At 47.8% G+C, this 19207-nt stretch overlaps 1 protein-coding gene across 1 annotated transcript in view; it reads right to left on the minus strand.

Annotated features, from left to right (window-relative positions):
• Positions 1-1024: 1024 nt before the first annotated feature.
• Positions 1025-19207, minus strand: part of THSD7A (thrombospondin type 1 domain containing 7A) — a 982498-nt gene continuing 964315 nt past the window's right edge. Inside the window, exon 29 of the mRNA XM_085630781.1 lies at positions 1025-1259. Coding sequence (XP_085486907.1) covers positions 1175-1259 — 85 coding nt within the window. The 3' untranslated portion in view covers positions 1025-1174. The remainder of the gene's footprint in view (positions 1260-19207) is intronic.

The following is a 19207-nucleotide window of genomic DNA, read 5'->3' on the forward strand; positions in this document are numbered from 1 at the left end:
ATAGAACTTTTGATAAACAAGAAGAATATTTTATATAACTTGAGGTACAACACATTTTCTTTTTTTACCAAAGATAATAAATACAAAATTCTATAATCATAAATACCCTTCAAAATATGATTAAAAATGAACAAGGAACCAAATTGTTATAGGTATATACGGCAGAAAACTAGTAATTCCTGTAAATTCTGCTGAATAATATACAAAAGTGTTGCTCCAACAAGAAACCGTATATTGTAAACACAAAGTTGGTGAATTGCTTGTGTCTCATTCAAACTTTTCTACTTCCATCCAGACATAACACTGCCTTTTTTTGCAAATGTCTACTTCACACTTCTAGCACAAGACACATCATCCTTCATGAAAAGAGGCTGTTTCTATGGCAATACTAGTTAAGTGCATATCATGCAGCACTAATATAGTGCAAAAATGTGCCTTACATATAGAAAAAAGATGCAGGCCACAATCTGAAAGTAGAGAGAGTAGAAACATTTACAAATGGATAGTTTTTGAGACAGAAATCACTATAAAATACTGAAATAGAGGACACTGTATGGTGGCATATGCACTTTGGAGAGATAAAAGAATCAAGTTCTGCAATCACGTCTACTCATGTTAAGTAAGCGATCACAAATAGTATCCATAACCACAATTTTGAACTTGCTGAAGTATCTACTCCGTTATGAATAGATATTTTACCAAATGCAAAATTGTGCTTTATTCTATACAATCCAAATTAACAGAGCATTAGAGAAATGTGTGCCAATTGAGTACATTGGTTATACTTGAGTATAAATAGTTGCTGAGTGGCGGGTATGAAGTCTTCATGCGTCGTAGGTATACTTCGATGCTGAAGTCTCAAACCAGGCCTGTTAACTTGTTTTGTGTTCGCAAACAGTTATAGTGTTTATAATAAGATTTGGTTTAATTCTTTTATCTTGAACACCATTAGAAGGCCATTATACATGTTTTTTCCCAGGTGCATGCTTTTAGTTAACCAAAACACCAGATTGTTGACTGCAGATAAACCTTGTTTTTGCCAACTTGAGATTATTCCATATTTGTCATTTTTTGGATGGACCTTAGAAATATTTTCAAACTCATGTCAGTTCGTCTCACAAGTTCCATATTTTTCTCATATACCAATTGGAAATTGTTTGGTGCCCTGAATGCTCTACATGTCTGCATCTCCATCATAGGCCAAAGTTAAAGGTTTCAGTCGGTTGTTCTGCCGTCTTGGGGGCTTCTTAGGCTTTTTACTGCAAAATCAATACACATTCATTATTAACAAATATTTAAAATATAAAAATTCAGTGACATTTGTAAATGAAAATCCATACTCAAAATGTTAAAACAGGAATGTCACGTGGTTTTTATTTTGTAGTCTTGATAATTGAAGGGCCCTTTTTCACTTGCTCATTTTGCTACCAAGCAACCAAATACAAATTGTAATCAAAACTTCCAACAGAAGGCTTCTACCACCAACTTAAATAAACAATGTATACTATACTGGACTGAAAGACAAAATAATCAGCACATATATAGGATTCTGTCTTTGTATCATACATGATCAAACTAATTTACTGAAAACCAATAGGTGGAATGAAGAAGAAGAATTTCAAGAAAGAGAAGCTAACAGAAGAGCTCTATATTCTGGACTGTCAGCGAAAATAATGTGGAATGTGATGCAGCGAATAGGAAACCAAATGTTACTGGGCCACATTTACTGCTCAATGTAAATGAGGTCAAAACCATGCTATTGAAAGAATGTTTCTTCATTAACACACATATAGTGGTCCTCAATCTGCAGCTCCCCAGGCGAGCTGGAATCAGCAGTGTGCAACAATACTCCTAAATAGCCCCGAGGCAGCCACCTCTGGGGTACCCTGGCAATATATTCACTTTTCTTGGGGATGCCTCTACGGCCATGGTAAACACTAATTGAACAGTGGTTGGAGTTTTTGTTAAAAGAGTGTGCACAAGCTCAGGCATTGTAATTGAAGGTGTGGAGGGCCCTTACCAGAAGGATTGAATCAAAATCTGAATTTGTGTTGCATACATTGATTATAAAAAATGTAAAAACGCAGATTCTTCTATATTTTCCTGACTGAAAACAGTCATCTGCAAAAGTTATTAAGTATATTACTGGATTAATTGAATTTCAATCATTAGCAACCTATCTAATCTGTAATGGGGTCTAGCTCCTGATATAAATAATATAAAGTACGTACTGTGGCTCACTCCTGAAACAGTAAGATTGTCACGTCAATTAGGTTTTGGAATAATATACCCTTCACCCTCTTCATTGATGTCTCTAAAAGTATGCCCTTGCATGAGTCTTCCAATAGTCAGGTGATATATATTGATCATGCAGAAAGAACCTCCTACCTTTACTTCCTTCAGCAGATTTTCATACAATACAGCTTCATTTAGAGTTGATCTTGCTATCTAAAACGTTTTTTCTTTATTCTAAAATCTTATTTTTGATGCATCTACTTTTTGGATGTTTCGCTGAATGTACTGCTAGTGGTAACACTGGGAATATTGTACTGCATTCTTTTGGTCTTTTCATTCTGTGCATCTCACATATTGTTCAAATGTGCGTGTGCTTCTCATGCATGTGCACTCACCAATAGCACTTTGGTGTAATCTATAAGTGTGTCAATGTTGTTGCCAGTGCACTAATCTTTGGTCTGAGGACTCCTGGGACTTACATAACGCATGTCACTGGGAATGTTCTTTCACGTCTTCTCTCTTTTCTCACCTCGTTTCTTTCACTATGTTTATTAAGACACTATGGGCCTGATTCTCGAAGAGCCTCCGCAGTCATGGTGGGATCTCTGCATTGCAGTTTCTCATTGCAAGATCCTGCACCGACTGCAGAGACTCTTTGTGAATCAGGCCCTATGTCTGCATCTTAACTTCTGCATACATATCGTTGCAACCTTGATAAAGTTACATCAACAAAACACTTGTCGGCTGTTTCTCTTCTAGCCATGACCACGTTTGACATTTTGCAAAACACCATCGGGCAGTAAATTTTGAAACATCACAGGACCATCTTAGTATGATGCTAAACATCCAAATTGTATTATGTTTAAAAGTATTACAATTCTAACTGCCCATCAATGACTGAAGTATAAGAAATCATATTCTTTGATTGGAAAAAGCAACTAATCACTTTAGGGTCTGTTTGTATATTTTATTGGCTCATATTCCTGCTTCTTACTTGTTGACACTTTGGGGCATATTTATAGGAATTTGGCGCAGGGCAGCACAGCAAGTCACCTAACTACACTGCCCTGTGTCAAAGTGAAAGGGCAGGAATGCACTTGTAGCTGTGGCATATGGTGCCTTCGTGTCCTTTGCCCCTGCGCAGGTGCAGTTTCGGCATCTTAGTGTCAACGCTGGCACCCTTGCACCATGGTGCAAGGTTCCCTGAGTTGTATGCAGGATTGCTTTTGTGCATGTAGAGGCACCGTCCTGCACAAAAACAATCCTGGGAGGCTTTTTTCCTCTAAGTGTGCTTCAGAATAGGGAGGCATAAGATTTTGGCGCATTTCCAGGTTTATTTGGTCTTGTAAATCTGAGGATGCATCAAAATCCATGGGTGTTGCGTGGGAGCATCCACTGCAAAGCCTATTGGATGCCTCCCTAGTACAGATTAAGGCAACGCAGCGATTTGCACTGCCTTGCCTCATTCCATATCTATGAGGCCATTCAAAGTCCTGCAAAGGGGGTTTGCTTGGCCTCATAAATATGATTTAGTGTTTTGCGCCACTGTTGTGCCACAAAAAGTGATGCTAATGCAGTGCACAGGGCTCGTAAAAATGCCCCTTTGTCATTACTTATGAAGCAGCTTGTCTGATTATTGGAGTAAGATGGATGGACCATATCACTACCTTTCTCTAAACACCCCAAAGGCTCCCTCCAAAGGTTTGATTATATTTAAAACTAGCTACATTGTATACAAGTCTCTGCCTTCCACCAAAAAGCCTGCCTATTGAAGAAAAGTCTCAAAGTCTTGGATCTCCTGGTTTTCAGAAATATGCTTGATTCAATCTCCTCTCTTCATTAAACTTCTGAAAATATTTTTTAATAATATCTAATTTGGAGGAGGAGCCTAGCGCGCATCCAAGATGGTCGCGTGAGCACAGGGCTCCCCGGACCCTTTCTGCTCCTCGGAATATATCCTGAGACTATCCTGATTTGGTGTATGGAATCTGGGAGATGAAGACCAGCTGATCATATATCTCTTTTCAAAACTCTAATCGGACCTGGGAATCCTGAGTTGTCGTCGTCCGAACTTTTGGGACCCACCCGACGGAGGTGGCCGGGGTGAAGGTGACCCGTGGGGCCGGGCTGCAATTGAACAACAGCGGCCTCAGCGCGGTGCCAGTTACCGATTCAGTACTTTCGGTTTCGGTTTTGGCCTTCAGGAGATCATCTGGCGTGCGTGCTCAAGGTGGCGAGGTGCCTCCTGGGCCTCTGCCCGAGGCTTGCTTCCATCTGCTACTGGCGGGCCTAACGCCTCCTACACCGACAGTTTTTGGTCCTTTCCCCTTGATCGGAGGTCCCATTGAGAGACTGCGCTCACATGGCGGGCAAAGGGGGTCCGGAGGGGCGCAAGACCAAGGCTTCACTGCGCGGGGGAGCGGTCCAGAGCAACAACATGGACCGCTATACCCAGGGCAGGGGGTCCCCTGGCGCTGCTGGCCTCTCCCCGGATGCTGCAGGGGGAGGCATGACCGTCTCTGCGGAACCTTCCCTACAAGATATTATGGGCGCCATCGAGGGCATCAGGGAAACTATCGCGACGCAATATGAGGCCCTGGCCCGTAAGATCGACACTGTCGCGATCGACGTCACCCTGATCCGGGCCGACCTCTCTAAAACCAACGAGAAGGTCCAGGCCCTTGATACACGGACCTCCACCCTGGGTGCGGAGGTGTCGGATCTGCGGGCCGCGCTTGGGGACATTAGATTGGTCAACGACCATATGGCCCGGCGGCTTGAGGACTTCGAGGGACGGGCCCGACGCAACAATATCCGCATCATTGGGGTACCGGAGTCCTCCGACAGCCGCCCGGTGGACCTCGTGGTCGAGGAACTTATCCTGCAACAGCTGTCCCCGGTTGGCCTAAGCAAATTCTTCGCTGTGGAGCGGGCCCATCGAGTTCCGGGCGGCCGGCCGCGGCCGGGGGCCCCCCCGAGGCCTATCGTGGCTAAACTGTTCCACTACAGGGACCGCGATGCTATTCTGCAGGCTTCGCGGACCCGTGGCCCGGTCCGCTACGAGAACTCGACCATCAACTTTTACCCGGACTTCACGCAACTGGTCCAGAAACAGCGGATGGGATTCCAAGGGGTGAAGCGCCGTCTCCGCGAGCTAGGCCTGAAGTATTCGATGATCTACCCGGCGAAACTTCGAGTGGAGCATGGAGAACGGACAGTCTTTTTTGACTCTCCTGTGGCCGCAAGTGACTGGCTGGACTCGCTGCCGGACATGGGTGGCCGGCCCGGGCCCTCTGGGGGCACCGCAGGTGATGGGTCCCCTTAGACTGACCTTTGGTCCTTGCTTTTGCGGTTTTGCACTGTACAGTTGGGTCTTACTTCTTTTGCATACTGTGTTTTACCAGGACCCGTGAGGGGTGCGGGCGGGTTCGGGTCCCTTTCCTCCTCCGGGGTCTTTTTGTAGAATGGGGTTAGTGGGGCGACAGGCACACTGCAAGTTGGGGGGGGTCTTTGGCCCGCAGGGGTGCAGGGTGGGGGGCGTTGGACTTGGGGTGGGGTTGGGGGGGAAGAGGGGTTGTTTAGTTGTGTGTTTATTGTTTACAGGGCGAGGTATTGATTTTTATCCATATTTGGGAGCGGTGCTGCGGGCTGGGGGCCTCTTGATCTATTGGGGGGGATGGGGGGAGACGGGTTGAGGCTTATGTCATGGAACGTCAATGGGTTGGGGGACCGTATTAAGCGGGGTGTTGTACTGCAATATTTGCGTCGTTTGACTCCTGATGTGGTGTTTCTCCAGGAGACGCATTTGGTCGGCAATGTCTGCCATGCGATGAACAGGGGGGGATACCGCCTCGTAGCCCATTCTGGTTTCACAACTGGCTCCAGGGGGGTGGGCATTCTCCTGCGAACCTCCCTTCCGGTGGAGATCACGAGGATAGTCTCGGATGACAGAGGGCGCTATGTGTGTTTGATTGGGAGGTGGGAGGGGCAGCCCCTTACCCTGGTTTCAGTCTACGTCCCCCCGGGCCTCCAGAACTCCACCTTTACTGATTTGGGTCGAATGCTGCTTGACCTCCCGGACGGCCTCCTGCTCATGGGCGGGGACTTTAATTCTGTGGTCTCGGGTGAACTGGATCGTCACCCACCGAGGACCCTCCCCGCTGCCCAGTCATGGCTGGGCGGGATGTTGGAGACCTTCGGCTTGGTGGATAGTTGGAGACTAATGCATCCGACCCAGTGCCAGTTCACCTTTCATTCGGGGGCGCATGGGAGTCTCTCCAGGTTAGACTACTTCCTTACGCCCGCGGCGCAGACTGGTCGGATTCGAGAGGTCAGACACCTGGCGCGTGGTATCTCCGACCATTCTCCGCTGTGGCTTCTCTTTGACACCGGGTCGCGGTCCGCGGGGCGGATAGCTCCCATTAACCCCTGGTACCTGCGGGACCCTGTGACTCGTGACAGCCTGGTTAAGGCCATGGACCAATACTTCAGTGAAAACGAGGGGTCGGTGTCGTCTGCGCTGTCCCTTTGGGAAGCCTTTAAAACTGTTATACGCGGACACGCCCTCGCCCAGATAGTGGTGGCCAAGAAGGTCAGGAGCGAGGCGGTGGTGAAGCTGGAGACTGACATCTCGGGGCTGGAGTCGGCCTTGGAGGCGAATGTTACTCCGGACGGGCTACATGCCCTTAGCCTGAAACAGTTCGAATATAGGTCCCTGGTCACTGACGCGGCCAAAACTATGTATAGGGAGCTGCAGGGCCGATTGTATGACGCGGGGGACAAAGCGGGAAAGTTGATTGCGTGGCTGGACAAAAAGGAGAGAGTGAATCGTGTGGTCCCCGAGTTGCGTGCTGCGGATGGTGTGTGTGTGACTGAGCCGGATGAGATTGTGGAATGCTTCGCTGACCACCTCCGGGCCGTGTACTCCCCGGTGACTGACAGGGACGAGGATGACTCTCGCCTCCTACTGAGAGATATTGCTCTGCCCGGCCTGTCCGTTGAGGACCGGGAGCGGCTGGACGCCCCCTTATCGTCGGATGAAATAGCGACCGCGATTCGTTCCCTTCGCTCGGGCAAGGCTATGGGTCCTAACGGTCTGCCCATTGAACTATACAAATTGCGTCCTGATAAGCTTGCGCCCTTCCTCAGCCGCATGTTCCGCGACTCTCTTGCGGCGGGTTCCCTTCCGGCCGACCAGCGCTTGGCCTCTATAGTCGTTATCCCCAAGGAGGGCAAGCCGCGTGACCGCTGTATCTCTTACCGGCCTATTTCACTGCTCAATGCGGAGCCTAAAATCCTGGCGAAAGTCCTGGCCAATCGATTGTTGAGTGTCGTGTGCGACCTTATTCATCCGGACCAATGCGGCTTTATCCCGCACCGCAACACCGCTCTTAACTTGCGTCGTCTGCACGGGGTCCTCGCCAGGGCGGAGTTCCTCACCGAACCGGCCGTGCTGGTTTCTTTGGATGCCACGATGGCATTTGACACTATTGAGTGGCCATTCCTCTGGGCCGTCTTGGATAAATTCGGCTTTGGAGAGGGATTTATTGGCTGGGTAAGGCTCCTTTACACGGGACCCACGGCTCAAGTGGTGGTGAATGGGCGGGTCTCTCGGCCCTTTGCCCTTGGCAGGGGCACGAGGCAGGGGTGCCCGTTGTCCCCGTTGCTTTTTGCTCTCGCCCTGGAGCCACTCGCTGCCTGGCTCCGTTGGGAGCCCTCGCTTAGAGGGATCCGGTGGGGCCCGGGCTTCGAAGATCGGGTCTCGCTGTATGCGGACGACATTCTCCTGTATCTCACCTCACCGCGGCAGTCACTCAGCGTCCTCTTTGACGTTCTGACCTCCTTTGGGAACAATTCGGGTCTCACGATCAATTGGTCTAAATCCTGCGTTTATCCCATCTCTGGTGGTCCTCCTCTCCTGCCGCCTCGGCTCCCGATTCAAATATCTCTGAGCGGCTTTAAGTACCTGGGGATATACGTTTCGCTGGACCCGGTGGCTCGCTATGAGCAGAATCTCCTGCGTCCACTTCGGCGACTGCGTGAGGACACGGCCCGGTGGTGCAGGCTGCCCCTGTCCCCGCTGGGTCGGGCCGCGCTGTTTAAAATGATGTCCCTTCCCAGGTTCCTCTATGCACTCCAGAACTCCTTCGACGTTATCCCAGTGGCCTACTTTCGGGAGGTGGAGAGCCTGCAGAGGAGACTGGTGTGGAACGGCCGGGCGCGTATTGCTCTTGCCAAGCTCACTCTCCCCTGGTATGACGGGGGCATCGCGCTTCCTGACATTCGCAGGTACTATTGGGCCTCGCAGCTATCTGCCATTAACCACGCCACGTATGCGCCCGGCTTGAATCCGGCGTATGAGATGGACAAGTTCCTACTTCCCGGCGGGAACTACAACAGGGCACTTTATTCCCACCTGGCTGACCGGACCCTTACGGGTCCTACTAAGATTGCTGTGCGGACCTGGAGGGCTGCCACTGCGGCCATGGGCTGGAGTGAGCGAATGACATGTGCTACTCCCTTGTTTGCCTCCGACCGCCTGGGCAGCTTGTGGACCACCAAGGGGTTTGACCAGTGGGACGCGATTGGTATCAGCAAAGTGGGAGACCTGTGGCACAAGGGCGCGGTCAAGACTTTCGCGGTGCTCCAGGCCGAATACGAGCTGACCGACGGGGAGTTCTTCCGCTACGCCCAGGTTCGACACGCCCTGCTCTCGGTCTTCGGGGAGGGGACTAAGATCCCTGTCTCCTCGCCCCTCGAGGACCGCATACTTGACGGACATGTCCCTGATAGTACTATTTCTTTAATTTATAAAAAATTGATTAATCACCGGGCGGATCTCCTGGTGCGCCTTCGGGAGGCTTGGACTGGGGATGGGGTCGAATTGGACGACGAAGACTGGCAGTCTGCACTGTCGTCCCCCAAGGAGGTTGCCATTCCGGCTCGTCTCCGGTTGGTACAGCTCAAGATTCTCCACCGGGTGTATGTCACGGGTCCGCGCTTGGTCACGATGGGATTTTCCGACGACGGGCTCTGTAAGCGAGGCTGTGGGCTCAGCGCCACCTTTCTTCATATCCTTTGGGAGTGCCGCGAGGTGGCGGACTACTGGCGCCGGGTCCACACGGTTATGGGACAGGTCACCGGGGTTGTGCTGCTGCCGGAGGTGCGTCGCTGTGTCCTGAATGTGTGGGAGCCCAATGACTACAACGCGGCCCAGACTCGGTGGGCGGCCCTAGGGAACATGATTGCCAAGAGGGGTATAGCGCAACTTTGGGGCGCTCAACGGCCGCCCACCGTGTCAGTATGGAAGGAGAATATGGACTGGTGTATGTTTCGGGAGAAGACAGTGTATGTGGCCCGTGGCAAGCCGGGGGCATGGGGTAGAATTTGGGGTCAATGGAATGCGTATCGCGGAGGCATCTGTACGCCCCCCTGGTGGACACTGATATCGCCATGTCCCCCTGACCCTTGGCGGCTCCTGGCGCTTTTTGTAACAACTACATATGGACGTTCATCTCCCTTGACCCCCTTCCCCCCCCCCCTCCGTCCCCGGCCTCCCGGTACTCCTCTCTTTAGCGGATTGCTCAAATGTTCTGACTGAGTTTCCCGGGGGGAGCCTGAGCCGCACTGGTATCCCTCATAACTCGCCTTTTGTTTTTATTGTTTTTATTGTTTTTCATTTTGTTTCTGTTATTGTTGGACTCACGCTTGCTGTTCTTCGAGAACTATCTTGAGCCACTGCGGGGCAGTGCCCTGGGAACTGACTGTAGCCTTGATATGTGTATATTTCCTTATGTACCTAGCGGCCGGCCCGGGTGGTTGTAGGCCCATTCTTGTAACCGCATTACTGTTCAATAAAAACTTTTTCAAAAAAAAAAAAAAAAAAAAAAATAATAATATCTAATTTGGCTCATATTTGGCGAGTCCACCTATTTTTTCTTCCAATCTCTAAAGTGTAATTTGTAGAATTGTCTTTATGCAATTTGTCAGGCATGTAAAGGGCCTGGATGCCATCTGTGCAGGGTATATATGTTAATACCTAAGATAAATAGAATAAATAAGAATAATTGAAGAGAGATAACAATATAAAAAGAGTCAATAAGCACAAATCTGAAATTTCCTGTTTGGCAAATAAATTCAATTTTGTATAATCTCAGGTTACTGGATGAAGAAAGTCATTTGAATTGGCATATGAACTAAATTTCACCTGCTCTGATAAGATAAAAGTAGGATTTAAACATTTTGCCCTGAGTTATGGGTCTAGGCCTATTCACAACGCTTAAACCCAGGTACGCTCTTTGTATATTATTTTGTCTTTCACTTTGAATATCACACTTCTACTACGGACCTGCATTGAGAAGAGCTGAGAGCCTAGCCTGAAAATGGAGTCTATTTCTTATGTATTGCTTGTCCCACTGTAAGCTAAGCATTCACATGGATTATGTCAGTAAAACTTTATAAATGGATAAGGACTAGTTGGTGCAGACTTTTTTGGTTGTAAATATAAATATATCTCAAAACTAACAGGACCCATGACACTTTAACAAATATCATACAAAGTGCTTGCCTACGCCTAACTCTCCATTATACACTATATGTACAATATTTTATATGCCTTGCAACTGTTCATTTTACTATTGATACAAAGTTGATTCTTCCTCTCAAACAAAAAGGTTACAATCTACTAGAGTTTGTGATATGGATGACTATTTCATAAATAGTTGCAGCCAGTAAAGGATTAACTTGATAACTACATTCTGTGGCCTGGAAGCAAATCTTATCTGCATATGCTAATTGGGTTTCTGACAGCTGAGATATCTCAGGTCAGATCAACGAATGGCTTCCTGAAAGAAAGGGCAAAAAGGGGGTGAATTGGCAAAAGATTTTCCCTCTAACTGAATGGCACTGCTTTGAAGCGCTTTGTCATTTACTAAGCATTTTGTTGAGTTTTGTTGGCATTTTTTTTAGTTTTGCTAGCTGCAGGAATCTGTGTCTGGGTGAGGAAACTTTTCCATCTTTCTCCAGAACTGAATGAGGGTCAAAGACATAGACTCTTCACTGCATTAATGTCAATGTGATGAGATATATCTACTGTCACAATGTGATGATTAGTATTACATATTTGATCGAATACCACTCCAGTGAGCATACTCTAACTGATACTTATTATTTGGTGGCTCTAATGAGGTGAAGTGTCACCTGGGAAATGTTGAACAGCTAAGTGACTGGAGAGAATTGATTGTGGTTCTGTCATTAACCACTGGATGCAATGGTATACCTGTATTCATCTAGGAATCTGAACATTGGTGATTGTTTCACTATCTTGCCAGGACAGCGTCATATATGTGTCTACCTCATGACCTCTTCATGTGCCTCGCGACTGCTAATATTATCCAAAGCAGTCTCCAATAACAAATAACATTCTAACCTGCCATCTTTGACAATTCCCAAGACAATGCTAGTCTCAGCTTTAAAGGAGCTTTCCATCACTGGAACAACAATGGCCAGCATAGAATTAAAAAACTAGATAACAGAAGCAAAAGACTACAGACCAAAGACTCACAGATGCAGTGGATAGTCTTAGTACATTACCTGACTGGGGACGGGATATGATAATTCTCTGTAACAAAAGTGTGAATTTTAATGACAGGACCCATTGAGAAAAATAGGGTTTTAGATCACACAATGGAAAGAGAAAGAAAGATGATATGGCCAGATTGCAAATGTATTTACTTCCTAAATCATTGATCGTTAACTTTAAATGACACCTCTAGACGGAAAACAGTGTTTACAACGCTGCCATTACATTGCATTCCTTTAACGACTGCGTTGTGAGAACGTGATACCTTTACATTGCAAGTCATTAGATTGACTTGCTGTAGGGGGCACTCCAACATAAAGAATAGTATAATTTACTATTCCAACACCTTCCCTACTGTTGAACACGCTGGAGTTGTAATAGTAAATTATACCATTCATAAGTCCAGCGCGCCCCCTACAGCAAGTCGATCTAATGACTTGCGATGTATAGGTATCACTTTCTAACAACGTGGTCATTGTAACAACCGCATTGTAATAGAACGCGTTGTTATACCATGTGATGTAACATGCTATATTCCCTCTAGACACCAGCCAATATTAGCCCTTTTCCTTAGAGGCAAACAGGACAGTTTGTTGAATCAAGAAGCCAACAGAATGGATATTTTCTGATCAATGATCATCATGTACACATATCAGCTGACATGAATGTTAAGACAAAGAAATTCCCTCCAGTCCTCCATAGACTTCAGAACTGTGACATAAAGTATGGCTCGCTGTGTCCTGTGAGCATGATTGCGAGGAAAAAACACTGAATATCATGTACCAGATTAAACTACAGATATTTTTGATTTCTCTGGACTCTAGGAAAATAGATACAAGCTGAGCTCCAATAAATAGGAATCCAGCAGCGTGGAGGCCAGGATGTCATAAGGAATCAGGACCCAGAATGAGGGAACACTCATCTGACAGACTTCCTCACAGGAGTTCAGACAAGGAAGAGCTACATCAGATTGTCGTGACTAGGGAAAAGTCAATTTCTCCCTTGACATTGACAACCGACCGAGCTTCACAATCAGGTCCCAGAAATGCCTATGATTGTACCCTATATGCATCTTGCTTGGATAGTGCCATCCTTGTGGGCAGTAATCTTATGCTTTATGAATAACTGCCACTGAACTGCTCTCATTGCTAGTAGTTTCCTGATCCCCCACCTATCCTTTGCACTAAATTATATTGTTCCTCTATAGTTGTACATATCCTTAAATCTCCAAGGACTACTTTTATAAAGGTCTCAGTCTGCATTGTTTAAGAGTATTGCAAGTAGCTGGTTTGCTGATCTGCCCCACTTGCTCCAGCACCCAACTCCTTGTGTGATTTGTTTGCCAAGTCTCCTTCTTCTCTTCACTCTCTAGGAATAGTAGTGTTCTACTTGAGACAATTCACTTAGAGGCTTGTCATATAACCACTTAAGATTGGGTCCGCAAACACACTTGAGATCTGTTGGTCCCTCTGTGCTCCCCATAGTGATACATGTTTCACACAGTGGCAATGACTCTACAGGACCACCAAATATGGCAAAAGTCCCCCACGGCCTCCCCACAATGCCAGCAGAGAGGGGAATGGATAGGGAGAGACTGCGGCAGGTTTTTGGTATATCCCGCCACAGTGTTTCCCATTGTTTAGGTGTTATTTCTTCCTGGGTGATGTTAAGCCATGTGGATTGATATGCATGATTGTGTACTGCCATAGACTGTTGCAGAACATGATATGTGTTAGATATTAATCCTCTTGAACCATCATAGGCCCGCAATAACTTTTCAAAAAGGGTGTAGGGACGGATAATTTCCGGGTATACCGAAGGATGCAATGCCCAATGTCGTAGCTAGTAATATTGGAGTTATGTTGTGTCCGGGAGTTGGAAGTCTGCCCTGCATTTGTCAAAAGATATCATGGCATCCCCCGTAAAGATATTTTGAAGTGTCCGACGGTCCCCATCGCTCCAACAGTGGAAGTCGAGGGGTGCAAGTCCCAGGAGAATGTCTGGGTTGCGCGTGATAGGTGTGTTGGGAGAAGGGAAAGTAGTTAGTCCTCTCTTAATGTCCACCTTGTCCCAGATATCTAACACCATCCTGGTAGGAGTGGCAGTATACGCACTGCGTGGTCGAGCATGTTTGGGCAGCCAAGCAAGGTCCCACATGGGCCTACACGCCACAGCACGGTCCATATGGACCCAGTTCTTATTGTTTCCCGAACCACCCACTCAGAAATATAACCCAGATGGGCTGCCCAGTAGTACTCCAGGAATTTGGGACATGCTAGGCTAAATTGCGGTACCCTCAGCAAGGAATTAGCTACTCAGGGCTGTCTCCCATTCCATATAAAGGTATAAATGTCATGTTGCAGATATCATCCTGCAGGATCAAAGTAGGCAGTGTCTGGAACAGGTAGAGGACCCTTGGGAGTATATTCATTTTTATGACATTTACACGCCCCAACCAGGAGATATGGAGGGGCTTCCACCTCTGAAAATCAGCCAAGATGGAGCAACGAAGAGGATGCCAGTTGGCTTGAGGCCAGGAGGCAAGTGTTGGGGTGATATTGAGGGCCGAATATTTGGTGGTGTCCTGTGACCATTGAAAAGGTGCTAGTTGCTGCAGGGTTGCACGTCGTGGGCAGGGATGGTTAGATTAAGTACAGACAACTTAGCCATATTTACCCTAAAGCCAGAAATAGAAGGATATGCCTTTCACCATATCCGTACCACGGATTGTGATAGCGAGGGGTTCAACCGCCAGGGCTAATAATATTGGTGATAGCGGGCACCCCTGTCGTGTGCCCCGAAGAAATGGATACAGTCCTCATTGTTTGTCCACTAACACGGACATTAGTCACAGGCGCCAAATATAAGGCAATGAACTTAGAGATCAATCCAGCCTTAATTGAATCAGCAATGCGTGGAGGTAAGACCAATTCACCAAAGGCCTTCTCCGCATCCAGCAAGAGAAGGCACGCTGGGATATCGAAACAATGTGACTTTTCCACCAAGTGTTCTTTGCTCCGGACATTGTCTGTACCCTGCCTATGGCGAATGAAGCTCACCTGATCCGGGCAGATGAGGCCCGGGAGATATGGTTCCAGTCGAGAATCCAATATTTTACTAAAATGCTTAATATCGAGTAAGGCTATGGTAGCGACAGGAGAAGCACAAGGCCGGGTCTTTAACCGCTTTAAGTATGAGAAGGATCTCAGCAGCATCCATCATGGGCATAAGGTCCGTTTCCTGCATGAAGGAATTAAAAAGCCACAGTAAGTGGTCCTGGAAGTGAGGTAAAAAGAGTCGATAGAAGAGGAGCTGGAGTCCATCAGGCCCGGGTATCTTGCCCAGGGGTAGGGTCCAGACTGTGGCACGCAGTTCCACAATGGTGATCGGGTCATCCAGAAGAGTAGCGTGGCACGGATGCAGCTGTTCCCATTCACAATCAGCTAAATAAGAGTGAAGCAGAGCTGGGGTGGATCCTCTCGGGAACACAATATTTGGTAGTAAACATGAAAAGCCTCAAGTTTGTCCCTTTCTGCAGTCACCCATCCTGAGTCGCCCTTCTGTAGCTTAGTAATGTGTGTCTTGTACCATGCATGACATAGCCTGCAAGTTAGGAGCCTTCCCACCTTGTCTCCCCCTTCACAGTAGCACGGCCAAAGCCAGGAGCACCCTTTCCACCTTACCCGTCCAGTGCGTTCAAAGTTGGCCGAGTAGCACGGCCAGCTGCCGTTTGGTTCGGTGGGAGGGGGCGGTTGTCCAAGTGCTTCAATTGCTCAATTTTCACCGACAGGTTGGATTTCACCTGTCTCGCCTCCTGTCCCTGCGCAAAGGCTATGGACGTAATTGTGCCCCGGATGGTGTCCTTAAACCCATCCCAGAGAGTGTGGAGGGGGCTTTCAAGGAGTGCATTGAGTGTAAACTAGTCAGTAATCCCTCTACGTATTTCAGCCGCGTCTACTGGGTCACTAAGGAGGTGTGGGAGCAAGCGGCAGCGTGGTGGGCCTCCAGGATGGGACGAGCTGCTCACTCATGACAGCTCAAAATGTGCATGGTCAGAGATAGAAATGTCAGAGAGCTCCACTGTGTCTAAGTGACAAAGGACGGAGTGAGCGAGTGATTAAAGCATACTCCATGGGGGAGGAGGAGGTATGAATGTGTGAAAATAGTAGTCCAATGTTTCAGGGTGTTTATAGCACCAACCAATTACAAGGCCCGATCCTTTTTGTCCCGCTTTAAGCATGAGGACATGGCCTCCGTGTTCTGGAAAGTAGCTCCGCTATGGTCTAGAGTGGGGTCCCATACCAGATTGAAATCCCTACAAACTATAATGTCACTGTCCACCCCCTCTAATCTTTCCCACAGGATACGCCTGATACAAGCGTCTTGTGAAGTTTTCGAAGCATAGATGTTGAGTATCGTGAGTTTACGCTGCCCCAGAAGGAGGTGTAATGCCAAAAAACGACCCTCTCTGTCCCGGACCTCACTAGTAACAGATGTGCAGAAACTCGCCTTGCAAAGGATACTTACCCCAAGAGTTTTAGTATTCATGCATCCCAGTGATGCCTAGGGTATTTCGGGTGTGCAATCAGCCTCCGTGAGGTGGGCAGGGTGACATTGGACTGTGTTGTAGTATACATCGCCAAATTTGCTTATGTTTGTTTCAGAAGTTCAGACCCCACGCATTCAGAGATATCAGCTTAAAGTCTCAGGGCCCGATTCACAGAACTAACTTAAGACAAAATCCTAAACTTACTACTTTTGGTATTCACAGAAGTTAGGATTTGTCTTAAGTTTGTCTTAAGACAAACTTAAGACAAACTTAAGACAAAATCCTAACTTAAGTCTGTCTTAAGTCTGTCTTAAGTTTGTCTTAAGACTGTCTTAAGTCTGTCTTAAGTCTGTCTTAAGTTTGTCTTAAGTCTGCCTTAAGTCTGTCTTAAGTTTGTCTTAAGACAAACTTAAGACAAAATCCTAACTTCTGTGAATACCAAAAGTAGTAAGTTTAGGAGTTTGTCTTAAGTTAGTTCTGTGAATCGGCCCCACCCAGAATAGACATGGGGCCAGGGAGTGTGCGTAAAGTGTCCTACAGAAAGAAAGGCAGTGTCACGCGAACAAGGGAACAATTCATCTCCATGCAGCCTCTCTTTCTCTATGAGGAAGCAACAATAGGAGAAAGCAAGTGAACCCTTAGCGCTGATGGACCACTAGGGGGGCTGTGAAGGGAGATGCTAACATGAAGACACGAGCGCCTCACCCACCACCCCTGAGATCGGGGACAGCAGCTGTAACAATCCGTCAGCCCCGCTGTCAAAGGAATACAACCTGTAAGAGAAAACATGTCATAGGAAACAACAGACCAACGGGGTCCAACAGAAACTTCTTCATCTTGCGGAGGTAGACACCAGAGTGCTCTGCACCCACTAGAGGAATTACCCTCCTCAAGAGAAAGCTGTCGGGCGGACATCAGATGAGGAACCGAGGTGTAGAAGTTCAGGAGACAGTAGGGCACCCCTAGGCCCTGAGGCCCAGTGCCACTGGCAGTAGGAAGAAGAAGGGGCCAAGCAGAGTCAACTCATGCATGCTGGTGTTGGATAATGCAGGATGGCACCTGCGCTCAAAGGGAGCCAGTGGTCAAGCAAGCAGGGGAGACACCCCCACCAATGCTGCAGAGACGATGGATAATATCATGCTTGGCCTCTTGTGAGGACGCCTATGCTTGTCGTTTGTCGGGCCATTATAGTTTTGCCATGGTCCACTTGGGCTTGAGATCCCACCCACCCTTCGGAGAGTCATCTGTGAGTCCCAATAAATGCTTCTCCTCCATGAGGGACCTTAGTGAGTGACATTTACCTTCCCATGTGAATAGTATGGCAAAGGGGTGGCACAATTGATAGCGGATCCCCAGGGCACCTAGCTTGTCAGTGACATGCTTGAAATCACAGCGCTTTCTCAATGTTATGGGGGCGAGATACTGGCAATGTTGTACCACATGTCCTCAAAAAGTGAGTTCAGTTTTGTCCCTAGATGCTCGTAATATTGCTTCTTTCTCCATAAAGAAATATACTCTAGTTAGGATGTCAGGAACTACATCTGTGCATCCATTGGCAGTGGTCAACGGGTGGGCCCTGTCAAGAGCAGGCAGAAAAGCTTATCATCTCTACGGATTGCCTGCAGACGTTCCGCCGTGAAGGCCATGATATCACTGCCCTCCTTGCCCCTATGCACCCCCCGGATGCTAATATTTTTACGGCGGCTTCTATTTTCTAAATCTTCCTGTTTGGTTTGTAGGTCGATGTTTTACTGCTACAGGGCTGTTACTCGCCGCCACAACATCTTCTGATCCTCAGATCTAGCGTCCACTATCCGCTCAAGATCATCAAGTCACTCACCAATTTCAAAGACTTCTCTCAGGATGTCACAGAGAAAGAATTTGAACTCATCTTTGAGTGAGCTGATGTCAGTAAGGATTTCTTCCAAGAAGGTGTCCATATAGCCCTGAGTAATGGGGGCTAAGGATGCAGCTTACGCTGCTGGTGTCAGTGGGGAGGGGGTGGCGCTTCAGAGTCTGCCTTGCTCCAGAGAGACATCACTGAATTGTCCTTTGTATTTTTAGATCGTGGCGTAATCGTGCAGAGCGTCAGGTCCAGTATGAGGTGAGTGGGGCTATGAAGCTCACATCTCTCCACTGTTTGAACAGTATTTACCAGTGTACTCCAGTAGGGGCTCTGGATGGTGGTGAAGCAAGCGTGTGCCCAAGGCGACAACTGGGCACCAGGGGCGGTGAACCCTCAGCATGTACAACACATGGCTGAGGGTGATGGGAACCCCACACTGAATCTCCCACACTGCCACAAGTCCACTGGCCCCACCCCCACCAATGAACAAATTAATGGTCCTCGGTCTGGAACAGTCAGCATCTCTGAAATGGGAGGCAAAGATGAGAGGACCTGACCGTAATCTGTCCCCACAGCTGTCTCCACAGTCACTGAGCCATTGAGATAAGAACAAGAGAGCCCACATCCAACATGATGCACCGGGAGTCCGGCGTTCTGCGCAGACTTTACCCTCATGACTCCCGCTGGTGAGGCCAGCTGAGTCCTCCAAGGGGCCTGGTCTACTTCAGCCCAAGAAGTCTCCTCGGCTTCCAAGGAGGCCCCCGCTGAAGCCTGGCCACAATGGTGTAACAAGAGTCCCTTGTAATGTTCAGGATTTGCATGTGCTATGTCCATGACTAGAATCTGCCGGGTCCCCTCTTGAGGCCTGGGGCGGCCTGCTCAGAAAACTGCCATTGTGTCCAGGGAGGCCACCTCCAATATTTGTGCCCAAAAACAAAAACAACAGTTTGAACCCAGCCATATGCAAATCAGTCTTGACCCTGGGCCTCATGGGAAC

The sequence above is a fragment of the Triturus cristatus genome, chromosome 10, assembly GCF_964204655.1.
Source record: "Triturus cristatus chromosome 10, aTriCri1.1, whole genome shotgun sequence".
NCBI lineage: Eukaryota > Metazoa > Chordata > Amphibia > Caudata > Salamandridae > Triturus > Triturus cristatus.